Here is a 19,837-nt window from a genome sequence, read left to right as displayed (position 1 = left end):
TACAGACTGATTTCTTCTTATTTCAGATGTGGTTTGTTTAACTGACAAATTGGATTTTATTTCCTAGTCAACTATATCTTTCAATGACCGATCATCATCCAGCCCTGAAATAAATGTTACCTGATTAAAGTAGTAAAGGTTAAAACATTTAAAACACATGCTGCAGATCTCAGAAATCAAGTCAAGATGTGTAAGGGTAAGAATTATTAGAGGATTTATGAAATCCGCCCCGAACAAATTAATTCATCAGTTTAGCCAAAGGCCTGTCAATGAATTCAAGAGCTTTTCAAAAAAAGGAACATCTGTTGCATATCTAAAGGTTCTGTTTATATGTGAATGTAGTGGATTATTCTTTCTGAGGTGGGATACACAGTTTACATAAATGTATTTGGAAGTTAATTTGGAATTGCTCTCATGTCCTTGAGGATCAGGGGTAATCCATGGAGGATTCCAGCAATCACTAGTCCTCAAGCCTTTGGACTAATTGAGGAGAATTAGATCTTGAGTGAGGCTGCAAGATACATCCATAAATCTGGATAATGACATTGTCAAAACAACCTATTACAAGAGTTAATAGCAGCCTCCTTTTTTTTTTTTTTTTAAGAAATCCAGATTACACGGCTTTTTAGAAAGAAGGTGGAAGTCTTTCTCCCTTTTGTGGTCTTTCTGAGATGACATAATAATCCAGGCTCTCATTTGTGCTAACATTATGTACTGTACATTCTCATTCTGCTAAAGCTTAAATCCACTCAGCTAAAAGTATTTGTTTTACTGTCTGTTGTGAAAGGATGGTACTGATCAGCAAAATGCACATTAAGCAAAAGTTTAAGCAGTTTAAGTTTACTTCAAGTTAAGTTTAGTTTTTTTCTTCTGTATATCTACATAAATATTTTGTTATAAACAAACACCCCAGATTCTGTAGAAAACTGACTTGATTGTGCTACCTTGTAGTGGGTATGTTAAATTCATATACATACAAGTATAAATGAATATAGCCACCTACAACTAAGATTTTCTAATCTTTGTTTATTTTGGCTGAAGTATTCTTAGAAAACATTACACGAATGCACGTAAATGCAAACACTATTCATGCGCCATACGGAAGATGCAGAACCTCAAGACAAGAATTTGGCTTAGATCTCGCCTCTGCCTCATCTTTATGGTGGCTGCTGCTACTCAATTTATTTTTATGGCTCCAGTAGTTGTAGTAGTTAGATGATCAGTGAAGTCATAATAACAGCACATCTGTCTTAACACAGAATTATTCCCTCCCACCTGCACACATAGAACTGGGTACAAGCGACAAGTTAATCTCTTCTTTAAGACAAAAAAAGACATGTAATATGACTGACTGCCTGTGATAAGAATGCTCTTGGGAACATTTTTTTCTGCTATTTTTTTCTCTTTTAATTACACCTCTGACTGCAGATTTGGATTTTTTCCATGTCCTTTTTTTTTTTTTCGGTGAAAGTCAATGGACTACATTTGACAATTGGACTGGGGAGTCAGTTACTTGGGCCTTATACTTACAACCCATGGATGGAATCGGCCCCTAGGACTAACCCAGAAGGGACGGCTGAATTTGGAAAGGGCTGGTAAGCTCTGGACCGGCAGTAATCTTGAATGTTGTCAGAATACCCTGGTAAGCCTGTACAGAAGCACAAGCAATTGAATGCTGTATATTTTTGTCTTTCCCTTTGGCTTTTTTTTTTTCCTTTTGGCTTTATTTACTTACTATACTTAAAGCATGAATCTTCTTTGGTCTTGGAGGGCAAAATGAAGCATTCAGCATGAGAAAGCACCATGCTGAAGAAGGCAGGTCCATTGCTGAGTGCTGCCCTATGGCAGTGCAACTAACTTGATTACAAGTCTGCAAGCAATCATCCTCAGAAGCAAAAGTATTCTTCCAAACTCCAATAAATGCTCCCATTCCCTGGCCCTGGTCTGTTCCTTAAAATGCACTAGCAAAACCAGTAATTTAAACCTAAGTTAATAGCAAATATTACCAAAAGAATAAAAATCTGTTCTGTTTAAAAATAAGAAAAAAACATTAAGGTTGTGGTCCAATCCCAGAGCAAGACTGAATATTTGGGTTTTATTTGGTTTCAAGAATTATTTTATAATGAAGCCTACAACCTGCCTTTGAGATAAAGTAAAGCTAGGAAAAAACACTGATGTTTTTAACAGTAACAGTGATTCCTTTTGTAAGCTAAATTGTTTCTTTCTGTGGTTTATAAATAACTTATTTTATATGTGAAATCTTGAAAAAAATCTGGTATCAACTCAGAATTTACTGTATAAGGTGAATCACAAAAAATAAGAGAACAGTGCCATTCAAAGTAACTGAGAATTTGCTTACAGCTGAGGAAGCCACCTATGTTTGGACAGTAAGACTTAGCTATCATAGGATATGAATCAAGTTTACTATTATGTGGCTTTATTAAGCTTTAATTGTTGATACTTGCATTTGGAAGTCTTAATTACAAACTTGGAATGCGTGTCAATTTGTCTGCAGGTCAGTGACATAGCATATGCATGTACTGATAAATAAGTCCTTTTGAATAAATCTAACAGAGATGTTACCTATTACAATGATCGGATACCTAACAACAATTGTAAGTGACAGTAACTAAATAAAAGGCATGCATGGCAACTTTTTTTTTCATTAAATATATAATGTGTTTCTGGTGATTTCTTTGAATTAAATTAACTTTAAATATAACTGGCTTAATAATTTCTTTGATGCTTTAGAAATCATATAATGGCATTTCTCCTATTTTATCTTCAACATTATCAATAAGCATACACTTGGACAATTGGAAAAGTCTACCAGTAGTATTGCTAGTATTGTGATTTGTTGCTGGTGTCACAGAAAGTTAGAAAGTTGGGATTTTGTTTGGTTGACGTCTTTTTGGTCATGGTTTCTTTCTTTTTTTTTTTTTTACATAACAGTAAACATTGGGCAGGGGCACAGATTTTCTCTAAATCAAAAATATACTTTGCAGTGCAGTTCCTGTTATGTTATGAAACGTCTCTGTGCTTTGGTTACTGGTTTAATATATTTGTTATATTGAGAGCTGATTCAGCAGAAATAATCTCTGACATACTGGTCCCAGACGTTTGTGGTTTCTGGCACCAACAGCACTATGATCCTCCTAGTAAAAGAGGTTAACTGACTTCAGAGTTGGGGAAAAATTCCCCAGGAACAAAAATACCCCTGCCTTCCTCATGAACACGCATCATTCTTACATGCTTTAGGGGAACTGACTGGTGAATTGTTTGACAAGCCCCCAGTTTAGCTTTTCTAGCTGCAGTTTACATCTTTAACATATTTGTACACAGCTATAATATTCTGCTAAAAACTGCCACTTCATCAAGTTACCCTGTTTTGCTAGATGTGTTGCATAGATAACACAAAGAAGAAACACAGGAAATAACTGGTATAAAGCACTGCATTCTACTCACAGTATTGGAATAGGATTTTTTGTTTAAACAGGAGTCATCTCTTTTTAACAGAGCTTCAGAGATGCTTATTAGGATCCCTTTGTGTGTGTGCGTATGTTTCTGCCTTTTTCCTCAAAAGTGTAACACATCAGGTGTTACACAATCAGATCACATTTGCATCTTATCTGCTTAGGAGGTTTTAAATCATGAGTTGCTTATCTCTTGAGGACAGCTTACCATGTTACACCCCCCAAAAAAAGAAAATAAAAACCCATGTCTTTACAGTTTTAGTCTTTTTTTCCTCTCTCTTTCTGCATGTGTGGTGCTTTTAAGTCTTTCCCTTCATGCTTTGCCGTCAATCAAAACTCAAAAATGTGAAATCAAACCTGAGGAAGCAAATACTTTTTATTTTTTCCTCAAGGAAAAAAGGGATTACGGGAACCAAACTCAACTGTAATCTCCATAAACCATTTCTATGACTACTACTCCTAATGTAAAGCTCTGTTCCATTTCTGAAATAATTTTTATTTGTAAAGTGAAATGTGTAACACATAATAAAAGATCCTCTGAAGAACAATTACGCTGATTTGGTTTAACCAGACCCAGACCGTAACTGAGACTGGTCCACAAGCCTTTCGAATGTTCACATATTTTTCTGAAACATTCAAAACTGCTCTACACAAATATCTGCTACAAATCCAATGGAGCTGACAAGCCTCATTATCCAGTTCCCACTCCAGGCAATCATGAAATCTGAGTGTTGCTGACATGATCCATTTATATACAATATTTATTTAAGGACAAAACTTTACATTTTCCTCAAGTCACTCTTTAACCAGACACTCGAAGGAAATGAATCAATACTTCATAACACTTGTGGAATCAGTCTCTCAGGTTTATTCAAGCTGAGTAACACATCATCTGGCAGACAAACTTTAAAGGACAATTTTGCAGCAGGTTATAAGAATTATACTACCCTGGCTTCTAAGAGTTAGTAAAATTTAGGACTGGCTAGATTCTTTTTCAGAATGAGTTAACAATACAAGGGGTATCTGATTTATTGAGGTAAACTCTCAAGGTGTTACCCATTTTTTATGTGTTGTGCACACATTAAAGTGTTGTGCAGCATTTCCAGACATCCTCAGTTAGCATTTTCAAGCTTTTATTTTACAACTGACGATACAAAAGAGAAGAATGACTTGAAGATCTTATGAGTCATTAAGAATAACTGGAAGATGAGACTGGAAATATGCATATAGCTAGGTAAGCACTGGTGCCATGTCTTTTGGCGTGAGGTTACAGGGAAAACGGGACTCTGGCTAATCAATCTGCCCGTATTTAAAGCTCTTAATTTTTAAATAATAGACAGCATAAGCACTTAGCCAGAACTCAGTTTGTCCTACAGACTTCAAAGAATCACAGAAGGGCTGAGGTTAGAATCAAAGAATGACATAATAGTTTGGGTTGGAAGGGACCTTTAAAGCTCATCTAGTCCAACCTCCCTGCAGTGGGAAGGGACATCTTCAATAGATCAGGTTGCTCAAAGCCCTGTCCAACCTGACCTTGAATCTTTCCAGGGATGGAGCACCTACCACCTCTCTGGGCAACTTGTTCCAGTGTTTCACTCATTGTAAAAATTTTCTTCCTTATATTTAGTCTGAATCTTCCCTCTTTCAGTTTAAAACCATTGCTCCTTGTCCTATTGCAACAGGCCCTGCTAAAAAATTTGTCACCATTCGTTCCAGAACCTAGAGCAGGTTGTTCAGGCCTAAGTTCAGTTGCGTTTTGAATATCTCTAAGGATGGGGATTCCATGACCTCTCCGAGCAATTGTGGCAGTGTGTGGCAGTGTTTGGCCACCCTCACAGCTTTCTCTTATATTTAAATGGTATTTCCTGTTTCAATTTGTGTGCATTGCCACTTGTCTTGGGTGCCAATGAGAAAAGTATGGCTCCATCCTCTTTATAGCCTCACATTAGGTATTTATACCTACTGACAAGATCAAGATCATCCCTGAGACTTCTCAAGGCTACACAATCCCAGCTCTCAGCCTATTCTGGTATGGTCAGATGCTCCAATCTATTCATCTTCATGGTCTTGGACTTTCTCCAGTACATCCATGTCTTTCATGTTATGGGGAGCCAAGAATTGGATGTAGCACTTCAGATGTGGTCTCACCTGGGCTGAAAGGAGGGGAAGGATCACCTCCCTTGACCTGCTGGGCAATGCTCTTCCTAGCACAGCCCAAGATACTATTAGCCTCCTGTGCTGCTGGGGTGCACCATTGACTCATGGCCAACTTGCAGCCCACCAGGACCCACAGGTCGTTTTCTGCAAAGCTGCTTTACAAACAGTTGACCTCCAGCCTATACTGCTGCATAGGGTTATTCCACCCCCGGTGCAGGACTTTGTTGAACTTCATGAGATTCCTGCCTGCCCATTTCTCCAGCCTGTCACAGTCCCTCTCAGACAGCAGCACGAGCATCCAGTCTGTCAAACACTCCTCCCAATTGTGTAGCATCTGTAAACTTGATGAGGATACACTTTGTCCCACCATCCAAGTCACTAATGAAATGGCCAGTACTGCCTCCAGTATCAGACCCCAAAATACTCCACTAATAATGGGACTGCAGCTGGACTTTGTGCTTCTGATAGCAGTACTTTAAGCCCTGAAGTTCAGCCAGTTTTCAATCCACCTCACTGCCCATTTACCTAGCCCATACTTTATCAGCCTCTATATAGAGGATGTTATGGGAGAAAGTGGTGAAAGCCCTATTGAAGTAAAGATAAACAACATACACTGCTCTCCCCTAGCCCACCAAGCCAGTCATTTCATTGTAGAAGGTTAATGTGTTGGTCAGGCATGTGTCTGATCTCCTGAATCCAGGGTTATGATCCTGCTATTTGTCTTGTTCCCCTCCCTCAAGATCCTGGACTGTACCATCTCATGGTCGCTACAGACCAGACAGAGCTCCGTGTATCCTTGCTGCTCTCACATAAAACACCAATTCTGCTCCCCACTGCCCTGGCTCATCCTTCCTGGTCCAGCTCTGTCCGCAGCAGCACTCCAGTCATGTGAGCTCTCCTGCCATATCTCTGTGATTGCAAAGAGCCTAGCCCTGCAGCAGCACACAAGGGCTCAAATGTCCCTTCTTTGATCCCTGTGGCGTGTGCACTAGGGTACACACACTTCAGAGAAGCACCATTGGCCTGATTTCCACAAAGAACTCTGAGAGTTTATTGAATACTGTTAATGAGTAACGTGTAAAATACTGTGGCAAACGAACTGCTGGAGAGACAAATGGCCTTCCAAAATGTTAATTTAGTGCACAGTACATTACCGAATTTCTCTTTGTAGCACTTTTAATGCCACCATGCTTAATTAATACCACTGAATTGAACCACCTCTTCTTTTTTCTAGTATAGACTTAAACAACTGACTTTCCTGCCTTTTCAAAAATTTTATGTGCTTTCCTTGGGTTTCAGTTAGACTGAGAATCACTAGCTTACTTTGTTTTCAGACATACTGACTGTGGAGGATGCTGTAAATGTAACTAAACTGCCCTTTTTAGATGCACATCAGTTAATTCATCTCTTCTCTCTGTCAAAGAAGAGTGAACAGGAAGGCCACAATGTTACGTGTGAAATGCTTTCAGGGATATAGCACATATTTAAAAAGTGCTTATCCCTGCTATCCTATTCATTTTGGTTGTTATCTGAGCCTAACACTTCTCTTATGAAGTCTAAACTAAGTCAAATAGGAGCAGAGTTCAAATTTTCATATGGAGTTTGGATATATTCAACTTTCCAGTAATGGCAACAGCTTTTCAAAATGAAATCCTTTTACAAACCTTTCCCTGCAGAAACATGGTGTGAGATATTTTTGACATCCTAGCAAACAACTTCTACCCTGAGCTAGAAAGATTTCCTGGAAGGACTTTAATGCTCCAAAAACTTTGAAAGATACATAACAGAACAAACTAATTCTCTGACCTTGGAAAACTGAGCCTGGTCCTAATCCTAGTGAGCCAGCTTGTTTTCTACCTTTTTTTCAAAGTGGAATAAAGATACAGAAACTTCTTGTAATCTGTAAGAGGAATTTTAATGGTCAAACTACCTGTTGACATGCTAACCAACTGCTCATCTTAAGGGTGTGTTGCTCCCTTTGTTCTCCCTCTTTAAGGGAAGAGTTACAAGAGTGTACCTAACTGTAATGGGGACTCATCCTAGTGCCTTCACTGGGATTTTCAGGTGCAATTCTGTTTCCAGCTAAGTTGCTGAGGTTTTACCACTGACATAAAAGCAAAACGGGATCCTTGGAGTGTAGGCAGATTTTTACTGCCTGTTTATTAGAAAAATTACAAGTGTTTAAGCAAGAATTTAATCTGTTTCTTATTTCCTTCTATTGTGAAGTCATAATATTGTATTTGTGACTATAAAATAACAGCTGTACTCTGCATGAAAGAGTCCTTATTAAGCACAAATATCTTGGCAAGAATCAAATGCAACATAGTATTCATTAAATAAACACCTTGTGGTATAAACACTCATTTATCTTCAAACATGATCCAGTTTAAAGCTTGCCTTAGAATGAAAGCCAATATTCTCACTGATTTTTCTAAGATGCTCTGCAGGCTGAGGTGTATTAAACATATGAGTTTATGGTACAGTTATATTGTGTTTATTTTGCCAAATTTTTAAAATCTGAAACGTCATTCTGTTTTCAGCTTTCTTTTTGTGATGGTGTAGTTCTTGCACATTCATTTGGAACGTTAAGTGCAGTTAAGTGCTTGACTACATGTATAATTTTAAAACAATATAATTTATTGGTTCTATATTACTTTTTATTTTTGAACAACCTTCACCAGCATATATGGTGCCTGATATTCATCTAGTTTATTGTTGCAGCAACTGTATTAGTGCCTTCATGCCTGCTATTCTCCCATTACTCTAATACAGCTGGCTAATCAAAACCCATACATCTTTAATTAACTTCTGTCAGAACAAAATTCTGGCTAACAGCACAAAACTTAAAGAAGCAACTAAACACTGCTACAGGTCTTCATTACTCTTAGAGCAGGCAGGTAGCTGCCTGCATGTCAGCTGCATGCAGAAACAACCCGTAGACCCATGAATTAGAAAATTTATTGCCTTGCCTTGTTTCTGAAAATATTGTAGGATGTAGAATTTTGATTAGCTAGTCTTATTATCCATTATCATTGTACGCAATTTTACTGCACAAGCCCAAAAGGATGTTTTCTCTCTAATGCTTAATCCCTCCTTAACATGTCATTAAAACAATTGAAGTTATCACATAATTACAGTGACAAGAGATTAATCCCAAACTTGTGTCTCCTGCATTAAAAAAATAATCAAAGCTGCTTTAAAAATAGATCTTGCATGATATTTATATATTCTTAATTTTTTTAAGTGGTACTATTTAGTATTGCGCTATTAACTGCATGTTAAAGCATGTTGACAAAGTAATAGCAAGGATCTGAGAACTCATGCCCTTCATGTAGCATTCTATTAAATTGCTACCGAGGTTCAAGGCAATCTGGATAGATTACTTGGCGGGGCTGAATTTTTTCAGCAAGAATAAGATGGTTGTTACTGATTGAGTTTATAATTTGCAAAGTGTTACTGCATCCAGTTAAACTCTTCTGGAAATGGACAGAGGTTGAACATGGGCCCCTCTTTGCTTCAGCCCTTTCCCCAAATGTTAGATTTTGCTGCATCTCCAGTTTGCACCATGCTGGAGAAAAGGAGACTCAGGAGAGACCTTATGGCTCTCTACAACTACCTGAAAGGAGGCTGCAGATAGTTGGGGGTTGGTCTCTTCTCCCAAGTAAACGCCGACAGGACAGGAAGACATGGCCTCAAGTTATGCCAGGGGAGGTTTTGATTGGATATTAGGAAAAACTTCTTCACTTGAGGGTTATCAAACATTGGAATAGGCTGCCAGGGAAGCGGTGGAATTGCCATGCAGGAGGTATTTAAAAGATGGGTAAACATGATGCTGAGGGACATGGTTTAGTGGTGATTTTGGCAGGGTTAGGTTGATGGTTGGACTCGATGATCTGCAAGGTCCCTTCCAAGCTAGACAATTCTAGGGTTCTATGCTCCCATCACCCCACCGCAGCCAACTCCTCTCTACCATGCCAGAGGCAAGGCCACTGTTTGCAAGAGCATCACTTCCACCTTCTGTTGCACCTACTGTTCTCCCTGCTTCCTTACCTGCACAATTTCCTAGAAAACAACTGCAGATCCCGTTTTTCCCCTCTCCTCTGCAGACTGGTACAACGTGCGGCACCAGGAGGAAAATCAGTTGCAGTATGGGTAGTACAGGTCAAGATCCCACCATGCCAGCTGGACTAGGGGCGCTCCACGCAGGCGCTACATTCAGGGCCAACTACCGTGGTCCGGGACATCTGCCCCGTGCCACAGGCCCGTACACCACCACCACCACGCGCACCACACTCCACCTCCGCCGTTTCTGTGTGGAAAAACAACTTAATTTGGGGGGTACAACACGGCGCCGCGGCGCCCTCCCGCGTTACTCCCGGCCCTGCGCCGGCCTTTCCCGGGGACTCGCCCCACCAGCGCCCACGGCCGCCCTCCGGGCCACAGCACCGCATCTACCGGCTGCCCCGCAGGGCTTCGCCACAGCCGGGACCCCGGGCGGGACCGGGACACGGACAGTGACAGGCCGCCAAGACCCGTCCCCTCCCCACCAGCCTCTCGCGACACCTCCAGCAAACCTCGCGATACTTGGCGCTCCTCCCCCTTCACCGCCGGCTCCTTGCAGCCCGCGGCCCTTCCGCGCCGATCCTCTCGCTGCGCCCGGCCTGGGGACCGGCTGCGGCCCAGCCTGCCGCGGCGGGGCGGGGGCCAAGGCGCCGCTCGCCCCCGTCCCCGGGCACTGTTCCTGCCCACCCGGTCCTGATCGGGGCCGGCAGTGGCGCGGCGATGGAAGGGCAGGCGACGGTTTCCCTATCTGACAGGCCGTGAGGTGCCCCCCTGGGCCTCCTCAGCCCCTTCCCTGCTGTGCCTTGCCCCTGGGGGAGCGTGTGGCCTCCAACGAAGGGGTGTGGGCGGTAGACGGGCCCGTGGTCCCCCTGCTGTGGCGGTAGGCCCCCAGAGCGGTGGGCTCGGCTGGCTTCTGGTCCCCAGCTGCCCCCGGGTACCCCCGCCCCCGGGCTCCGTGGGGCCTTGCACGGCCATAAGTTAAAATGTGTGATGGTGTCTCAGGTAAGCATCTTCCGTGTGTCTTTGCAGAGCGATGTTCAGGCGCTAATTGCTTATTCACGCTTGCCCAGATGGAAAAGAGGGCAGGTGTGGAAGCTGCTGGGTATGGCTCTGCGCACATCTCTGTGCCACGGTGCTGTGAGGCCTTGCCGAACAGCGAAGCTGAAGTGTGTGTGTGTGAGAAGTCTGGCAGTGTATACATGTTAGAAACGTTCAGTGAGAAAACTCTGGTTTTGTTTCTCAGAAACATATGAGTGTGTTTCTTGGGACAGGTGGAAACACGTGGTTAAGTGGACTCAAAGCATTTTAGAGCTTTTTTTTAGCCTCTCTTGTTTAACAACTTTGTAGTTAAGCTTTGAATTTAAGAAGGGCAATGCTTTTCTTTAGTATCCTTGAATTTTGCTGTTACAATCGTTTTTTAGGGTGTAAAAAAAACTGCACTCTGCATTAAGTGGACAAACTTCAACAGTTATAAAGCATTCATGGAACTTTTGCTCTTTTTTTTGTGTAGAGGAGTAGTTGAAATCAGCAAATGTGTGACAGTAGGCCATTAGCAGCATGATTTAGTACAGTCAATATGGCACATTTTTTTCAACTGTGGTAAAAGGTGTAAGTATAACCAAGCATCTTAAATACCGTCTTTTTTCATTGATGGGAAGTGGCCTGTACCCATGCTATGAAGCCCAAGAAGTTAGCGAATCAGGCTAGTTAAAGGAGCAATTCTTGCTTTGGCTTGGACAGCACTATTTTCTGGGGTCTTGCAGCAGTGGTGTCCTTAATGCCATTACTTTTCTTCCCCTTTGTTTCATTCTCTTGTTTACCACTAGGTTTGCAGTTTGGTAATACTGAACCTGTTATCCCACTTTGCACCTGGAACCCTGATTCTGAGAAGTCATATGCAATTCATTAAACTCAAGTAAATGCTTAGTTAAAAACAAAGGCACTGTCATCTTAAATTGTGGTTTTAACTTGAGTGTCGTTAATCTCATGCGTCACTTCAGATATTACTGTGAAAGAAAATAATTATGGAAGTGCTTTCTTATTTTAAACGTTGTTTTGCATATTTAACAGTGCTGCCTATAGCTGGTTTCATTTTTACAGTCTTCGAGAAATTGCTCAAGAACTTAGCTGCTACTGGGGGAAGTTCATGTGCACGTTTTTTTGCATAGATTTGAGCATGTGTGAGAGAGTACAAATGCCTTAAACTTTAAGAGATTAGATATGTATTATTTGTTGAACATACTGTCTGTACTTCACCCTTTGCCTCAAAAAGATATGTTTGAGCTTCAAGTCTCTGAAAAGGTTGGTGGGAATGGCTGAAGGTATGGAGCAGCTTATGTACAGGTCACAGAGTGTGAGGTTGAAGTTATCAAGGATGATGGGGGGCGTTATGAAAGACATCTGAAAAATTATAAGTTTAACCTAGAGGTCATGGTTTATGATCTTGTTAATATAAGAACTAATGGGCCATTAGGTTATGGGATCCAAGTTTGTAGCAGGCAAAAGGTTGTCAAGTATTGGAGAGCAGACCTGCGAAATTCATAGTCAGAAGACACTGAATGCAAAAAATCTGCATGCGTTGAAGGTGGAATAGAGCTACTTGAAAAAGAGAAGTCCACTGGTGTTTGCTAAATGAGCAAACCACACCTGACCCAGGACATCTCTGTAGCAAAAAGAATACTTTAAGGACAAAGAATTTTAGAAGAGAGGTATTCTTTATGCTTGTGCAGTTTTTATTCTTACCTGGATATCAACTTATGGCCAGTGCTGGTTGCAGAATAGGGGGTTACATGAATGTTTTTCTTTTAGTGTATATAATTTAGTAATTTTTTAAAAATTACGTATGATTATCACTGATTTAAGTAGTATGTTGTGGAGAATAATCCTGTGAGCGTACGCTTCCGTGACCTCAGGAACTAGTGAGAAGAACCTATCTTCTCCATGAGTTTTTTGCACTGACACATAAAAATGGGGCAAAGTGGCATTTCTTGCCTTCAGGACTTCCTCTTTTCCTTTCCTCCGAAAAGTAGCTGGATTAAGGCACACAGAAAGGTGTACTAGTACTGATCATAGTTACAAAGTACTTGCCCTGATGCAAAGTTGTCTCTCTTGCTCCTTCCCATAAAAACTTTAGGTGCCTCTCACTGCTGCAGATAATGACTTTTTCAGAAGTGGCAGAACTTATTCCAACAAATAAATAAGAAACAGTGAAAGTTCTGAAATAAATCATGCGTGTTCTTCTCTTTGTTTTGGGATGGCTTAGCAGGGTAAGGTTGGAAATTGTTTCCACAAACACAAAAGGCCAACAATTCCTCAGCTCAGATCTGGAAAACTTTGTGTGCAACTGTTATTTACTATGCCTTATCTTTTACTGTGAAGAGTGAAGGCCCTGTTTTTTCTGATAGAGCTATTTTGTTGGGTTTTTCTTTGTCAGTACAAAGTGGATTCATTGGACTCTGATACACTGCTGTTATTGTCTTCCACTTTCTCTGTTAGCAGCATGTATATACCATTTAAAAAATCTTTGTACATGAAATGTGAAACTGAGATAGCTGAAAATGAAGCAGTTCAGTCACCTCTGTTGTTAATGGTTTGGCATGCTGTATTAAGGCCGTAGTGAGACCACATAGAAGAACAGATTTTGACAGTTCCAGAATGGACAGCCATATAAGCAGTTTACTGAGTAATTAGGCACGTTGATGAATGATATAGGCAAATGATATGCTACTAATTGTTCTTAAAGTACAGTTCTGATGTTTCTAAACATAAGTTTTTTTTTACCTGTTCCAGACTTTATTAGGAGAAAGGTGATGGTTTCCTATGTGATTATATTTGTAGCTGCGGTACTAGATTCAGGTAGATCAAAAGTGTATCTAATATAGAAGGCCTTTTTGACCAGTTCACATGGTCAGTTAATTGGACACTAAACCTGCAGGCATCATCTTATAGGTGTTTGACTGTGTGAAGCCACTGTGAAACAAATATGTATCAGAATATGGCTTTTACATGAGTTTTTTTCCTATATACTTTCAGATATTTATAAAATAACAGCACTTCAGCAAATTATAATTTAATATCTAACTCAGGATTTTGTTCTAAACAGTAATCAGTATCTTAATTGTAATGCTGCCTTCTCTAATCAGTATTGTAACTCTGCTGCTACCTTCAGTAAAATCTTTTAAGTTGTATGCATTTTGTCAAATAAATTTATATCCAATGTTTTATTATGTGACAGAATTAAATACTTTCTACATTTGGCCAGTTTGTCACTATGTGTGTTTGTTTGTTTTGGTTTTTTTTATAGAAAATTGGCATATTGGGGAAAAATGCCTTGCCCCTTGTCTTGAGAATGGGAAACTTCATGAAGGAAAAATATCCTCTATTGAAAAGGACAAGAATGGAAAATCATTTGCTGTTGTATCATTCTTGGAGTCTGAAGAAAGGAAAATACTAATAACTAAACTTCGTAGAATTGAAGCCAGTAAAGGATCCTGGAAAAGCTTAATATTTGATGATGGTGATCTGGAAAAGCCTTATTTTCCTGACCGAAATCTTCCATCTCCTGCAGTTCCTTTTAAATTATCTGACAGTGGTGATATTATCCCATATACAATCAATAGATACCTGCGTGATTATCAAAGGGAAGGAGCCCAATTTCTGTATGGACACTATGCTAATAAAAGAGGATGTATTCTTGGAGATGATATGGGCCTTGGCAAGACAATACAGGTATTCTTTTTTGATTTTTACACACTGAGAGAACAGGTAATTTTTTGGGGGATGGATTTTCTGTGAGATGTAAATCTTTTTAAAAAATAATGTATTTAAGAAAGGGCATTTCAGTGAAGCTTAACCTTCCTTTTCTATTGTGGAGTTGGAGGAGGCAGGATGTGACCATCCAGGACAGCACTTAAAGCTGGGAACCATTGTTGTGTTTGAGATTCACTTCTGACCTGCCACAAAACTGGGTTGTGAACCCTTTTAGTGTAAGCACAGGCAGTTATGGTAGTTAAAATGTTAGTATTCATTTTATGTTGAATGTACTTTGAGGATTGCTACCTGTGCATCATGAAAGTGATTTGCACAGAAGTATGCTAAAACCACTTACAGCTCTTATCTGACTACAGCTCTTTAAATGTGTTTTTCCTTTTTTCCTTGGGAACCAGTAGTTTGACTGTACTGGGAACGAGAAGGAGCAGACACATTTACTCCCATCTCTGGAAAAAGTGCATAGATGTTCCATGTTATTTTTATCGGTCTTTTGGAAATACAATTTGGGTTGATGAAAGGATGAAGTGTAACTGGATTTTTCCATTATGCTTTGAATCAGTGTGGCCCAACCGATTTATTTATTTTACTAAAACTGGGGGGGGGGGTTATGTTTGAAAATTCTTTTTAATCTGTCTGGTTTTAAGTAAGCAGCATGAATCTATGCTGGCTAGTCTTTGTCCCCCTCTGTCATGTGTCAAATGGAAGCTTATTCTTACACTGACAAATTCTGGCTGTAGTGTGTGTTGCCCTTCTATTTAGGAGAATGTTGACAGACACCCATCAGTGCAAAGAAATGTTCTGTAGCAAACTTGACAAAAGGAGTGAGTAAACTGAACTGGCAAAACTTCTCTGGACAGAGCATTTAAAGGTGCATCATAGGTTTGTATAGCTGACAATGATCTGTTAACAGATGTTTATTAAAACTAAACTGCATCCTTTTACCTTATGTTTTACCTAACCTTGGCCATGTTTCTTGTCCATGGCAGTTTAAGAACTTGGTAGTTGTGGAAGTTTATCTCTGCTCAGAACAGCAAATGTCCAATTTCATATAGTAAGAAGCATCTTTATGAGATACAAGTAAACTGAGTGAGGGTGGTGGTGTGGAATTGAGTTTTCTTGCTTCTGTTTCTTATATTTTTTGAATCTCAGAACTGATCCTGTAAAGACCTGGTCCCATTTATCACACTGACTGTGTTATTGTGTGGAATTCACATCTGATTGTTATTTCTTTTAATAACAGTGTCAAGTTTGCAGAAGAAAGGTAGAAGTTTTAAAGAATACCTTGTGTATTTTTTGTAAAACAGTTTTATGTTTTTCAAGTTCAGTACAGGAAAGGCAGTTCAGTGGATATGAAGTAAAAGAGGATTTCACTTGTTTAGAAAAGATTAGTATGTATGAAAGAATAAATATTAAACTTCATCAAGTAGCAAGTAACTGATTTAGTTTTATAGAAAATTTGTATCATGTTTGTCAGTTGGCTGAACCCTATTCTTTCTGAATTGTAGGTTGATTTATCAGATAGACTTTTCTAGAAAACTTTTGCATTTTATTATTCTTTGTACTTCTGAACTCACTTTTGCTTAAATGGCCTGACTGTGTGGCTCTTTCATTTCAAGGTGAAGTTGAGGTGGAGGCAAGTAGAATAATGTTGATTCTTAACATGATTGCAGTAAGTTAAAGTTTCCTATTAAGGTCTTTAGGATTGCTTCCTGCTTTTTCTGGAAGAGCCAAAGGTTTCTCAGCAGAGTTGCCTTTTTACAGCCTTTTGCTATTGTTACAAATTTGTGATGCATAATTCTTCCAAAAATGGAGGATCTGGAGGACACATGGAGATTTTGTGTTCAGTTGAATTTTATTCTTATTCTTGAAAGGATTTTAAAAAAAATTCAAGTCAAACAACATGTGCAACTTGCAGTTCCTCTCAGCCTTAGTTTATATGAAAAATTATGTATTAAAATGTTTGGTTTTCTTTTCTTCTGCATGTCTCTTTCCCACCCTGTGGCCCCATATGTGAGGGGTTTCCTCTGTCTTCTGCTCATCTACCTTTACTCTTCTCAGGTGTTTTTCCTGCATTTCTGCACTCCTGGCTGGTTCTTTTCCTAGCATCGCTAGAGGGAGAAAGCTGTGGAAATTTCCTTTTGTTTGGAAATCAGGAGATGACAGCTTTACATATGCCCTGCTATGAGCAGCTGTGTAGCAGCTGCAAAAGGAAGTGGCTGGAGCTGTCTGCTGAGAGTAAAGGGGGGCCTGTTGAATTTTCAAAAGAAGGGTACCTCTCTGATGATGCATCTGGTTCTTGCTGCTGCTTAGTCCCGTGGATACAAAGTGGGGTTTATGGGTTTGAATGTTCTGGCTAGATATCTCTGTGCCTTTTTCCTGTTTTGGAATACCATGGGAGCTGCTTGGAATAGCCTGTGCTGAGATGTTTGTCTGCACTGTGATGCAGTATAGTAAGTGTCTCCTCATAATCAAAGGGAAATCACCTTGACTGGTTTGAGGCAGATAAGAGAATATAGGTGCAAACATAACAGAGAGAACTGGTTTCAAGTTAACAACAGGAATTGGAAGGAATGGAACATACAGAAAACGACATATTAGTAAAAAACTCTAGTTTAAACCTCTTCTACCTTTTTCAGAAGTAGTGTTGGGTATGTGGTTAGCAAGTATCTCTTCCTTCTGTTTTATCATCAAAGGCTCAAGTGCCTTGAAAATGGAAGAAAATTGCAAGGCAATGCATCATCCCCAAATTTTGTTGACTCGTTCATAATCTATTCTGTATTTTTGGGACTCCTCCACTTAGATTGGAGGGTGAAAGAGTAAAATAGAGCAATTAATTGCTCTTATTATGAATTCAGGATTCTCCCAAGGGAAGGGGTTCCCATGGGAACAGATTGATTTAAAATAAACAAACAAGCACCAAAAAAACAATTCCCCCAAATCCCCTTTTTAAATATCATCCAAGTTTTTGTCCTAAATGCTTATTTTCAGTGAAACTACTTCATTTTCTGTTTGCATTTTTCTAAATAATCACTGAGATTTGCTTTCTTTCTCAAGGTCATTTCATTTTTGGCTGCAGTGTTGCACAAAAAGGGAACACGTGAAGATATTGAAAATAATATGCCAGAATTTTTACTGAGGACAATGAAAAAAGAACAAAAGTGCAACCCCAAGAAGGTACAGCTTTTAGTGATACAAACTTAAGGATTTTGGTAAAAGCAATACTTGGATTTTTTTGTTTGTTTGCTTTAGAAGTTTTTTATGTATATTCATTTTTTATATTCAGTTACTTAGGTAAATTAGGGGTTCATGGCCTTCCTGTTAGTGTTTGGGAATCCTTCAGTTTTCCAGATAATCATAGTGCATTATCTGGCCTTTATTGTCTAATCTGTTAACACTGTTGATCTGCACTAACAAAGAACATTTGGAAATAACCTGGATGAGATTTTTGGCTAGAGTACTTTGAAAAGCCAATGTCAGTGAGTAGAAGATTATATTTTTGTGTGGTTGTGTTTCTGAAGTGCAAAAAGCACATTTGTATATATTAACGTGATATTTAAATAATTAAGGCAAATGTATGTATTTGGAAAATTTATTGCTAATGTTGTTGTGACCTCGCATATTTTCTTGAATGACTGTAATAATGTCAGAAGTAATGCTGACTGATAATCTAGGTAATTAAATACAGCAAATAAAGATACATGACCAAGAGAAATGTGAAGATCATTTTAATTTTACTTACCACACAACCCATGCAATTTCTTTTTTCCATTGCTACTTTTATTTTATTGGAATAATTGGAATATTTAACTGGAAGAATGGTTCACAGGACACTAGCTTTGTGAATAAGGGGTACAGGTTCCTAAGGAAAGATAAGCAGAGAAGACGACATGAAGGGTTAGCACTTCATGTGAAAAAAAAAAAAGGAATGCTTCTGACTGGGAATAAGAGAAGAATTTAACTTTGAGGACAATTAAGTATTGGAAAAGGTCACAGAGAGGTTGCGGACCACCCCATCCTTGGGGGTTTTGAATACCTGGGTAGAGAAAGCCCTAAATGTCCGAATTCAGCGTTGCCCCTGCTTTGACCAAGAAGCTGGACTAGAAACTTCCTGAGATTCCTTCTCACCTAATTGATTTTATTATCCTATGATATTAAATGAGTTGTAAGAGCTGTCTTAAATTTTTAAACCCTTTTCAGGTCTTTCTGTTTTGAAGTCATATATTGATTAGACTTGTGGATGGAAGGAAGCTGCTTACCCTCTACATCCTTTTCTTTTCTGCATGTGTAAAACATTTTATGGTATACAGATGCTACAAGGAAGCAAAGTGATAGTGTCTCATGTCTTATTGCAGTTGTTAGAGTATAATTTGAGTAACTTGTACTACTTTGGTAGCTTTTGTAGTATTACAGTGTTTTTCATCTGTACTGTTTACATAATCTGAGTAAACTGATTAACTTTTGAATTTATATTGGCTCTTCAGATATTTTTCTATACTGTGCTTTGAAGTGACAAATTAAACAATTCAAACTATAAATAGGTAAAATAAATCTCAAGATTTTTACTTTCCTTATCAAGAAAGTGCTATGTTGTTGTTTTTCAGTAATAATATAACAGCTATTTGTTTTCAGACTTTCCTCATAGTGGCCCCTCTTTCAGTGCTATACAACTGGAAGGACGAGTTAGACATGTGGGGGTACTTTAAGGTCTCTGTCTTACATGGCAGTAAGAAGGATGATGACTTGAGTCGCATCAAGCAAGGGAAATGTGAAGTTGCCCTTACAACGTATGAGATACTTCGCCTGTATTTGGATGAATTTAACAGGTAATGATTTTTCTACACACAGAATTTTAACTGTTTGTCTAATTTTGCTTTCTTCTTTGCAAGTACTTATTCTTTCTATGTAATGTATTTACTGTTAAATCCAGTGACTCGTGTTGAAGAAGAGAATCTGATTTAACTGTCCTTGGATAGTTTACCCTATACTACCTTTGTAGTGGGATGCTTGGGAGACATTTGAATAGTTTTCATAAAGCTAGTTTGTGCTCTTGACACGTTCATGAAGTGTTCTCTAAAAGATGCAGGAGTTGCCTACGTGAAAACTGGTAGTGGCTAAAAGATATGGAGAAGATATTTCTATCTTTCAGTGCAGTGTAAGGAGAACAAATTACGGAATTTCAAAATGTTCAAAAGGTATTTTCATTGTTATTTGCACTTTTCAGCAGCTTGATGAAGTTCTTGAGTCCTAAAAACTTTGAGATACAAGATGCGTATGTGTGTCCCTGTGTATAGTTTTAAATACCTGATGGATTTACCAGAATCAAGGCATTTCTGACAGCAGATTGTATTAGAAATCCTACTTTATTTGCTCCGTAT

At 39.1% G+C, this 19,837-nt stretch overlaps 1 protein-coding gene across 17 annotated transcripts in view; it reads left to right on the top strand.

The window, feature by feature from the left end:
* The first annotated feature begins 10,216 nt into the window (after positions 1–10,216).
* Positions 10,217–19,837, top strand: part of ERCC6L2 (ERCC excision repair 6 like 2) — an 88,229-nt gene continuing 78,608 nt past the window's right edge. For 14 of the 17 annotated variants that reach the window (XR_008463722.1, XR_008463723.1, XR_008463724.1 and 11 more), the window contains exons 1-4: positions 10,218–10,694; positions 13,996–14,420; positions 17,517–17,636; positions 19,092–19,285. Coding sequence is in view for 11 of the 17 variants with exons in the window: in XM_054184964.1 (XP_054040939.1) it covers positions 10,676–10,694; positions 13,996–14,420; positions 17,517–17,636; positions 19,092–19,285 (758 nt within the window). In the remaining 6 variants the exon portion in view is untranslated. Of the gene's footprint in view, positions 10,695–13,995; positions 14,421–17,516; positions 17,637–19,091; positions 19,286–19,837 lie in introns of those variants that run through there. The other 3 variants (XM_054184973.1, XM_054184965.1, XM_054184966.1) reach the window with 3 other exon arrangements.

Source organism: Rissa tridactyla, chromosome Z, assembly GCF_028500815.1.
Source record: "Rissa tridactyla isolate bRisTri1 chromosome Z, bRisTri1.patW.cur.20221130, whole genome shotgun sequence".
In the NCBI taxonomy this organism is placed as follows: Eukaryota; Metazoa; Chordata; class Aves; order Charadriiformes; family Laridae; genus Rissa; species Rissa tridactyla.
This window is presented reverse-complemented; position numbering and strand designations above follow the sequence as displayed.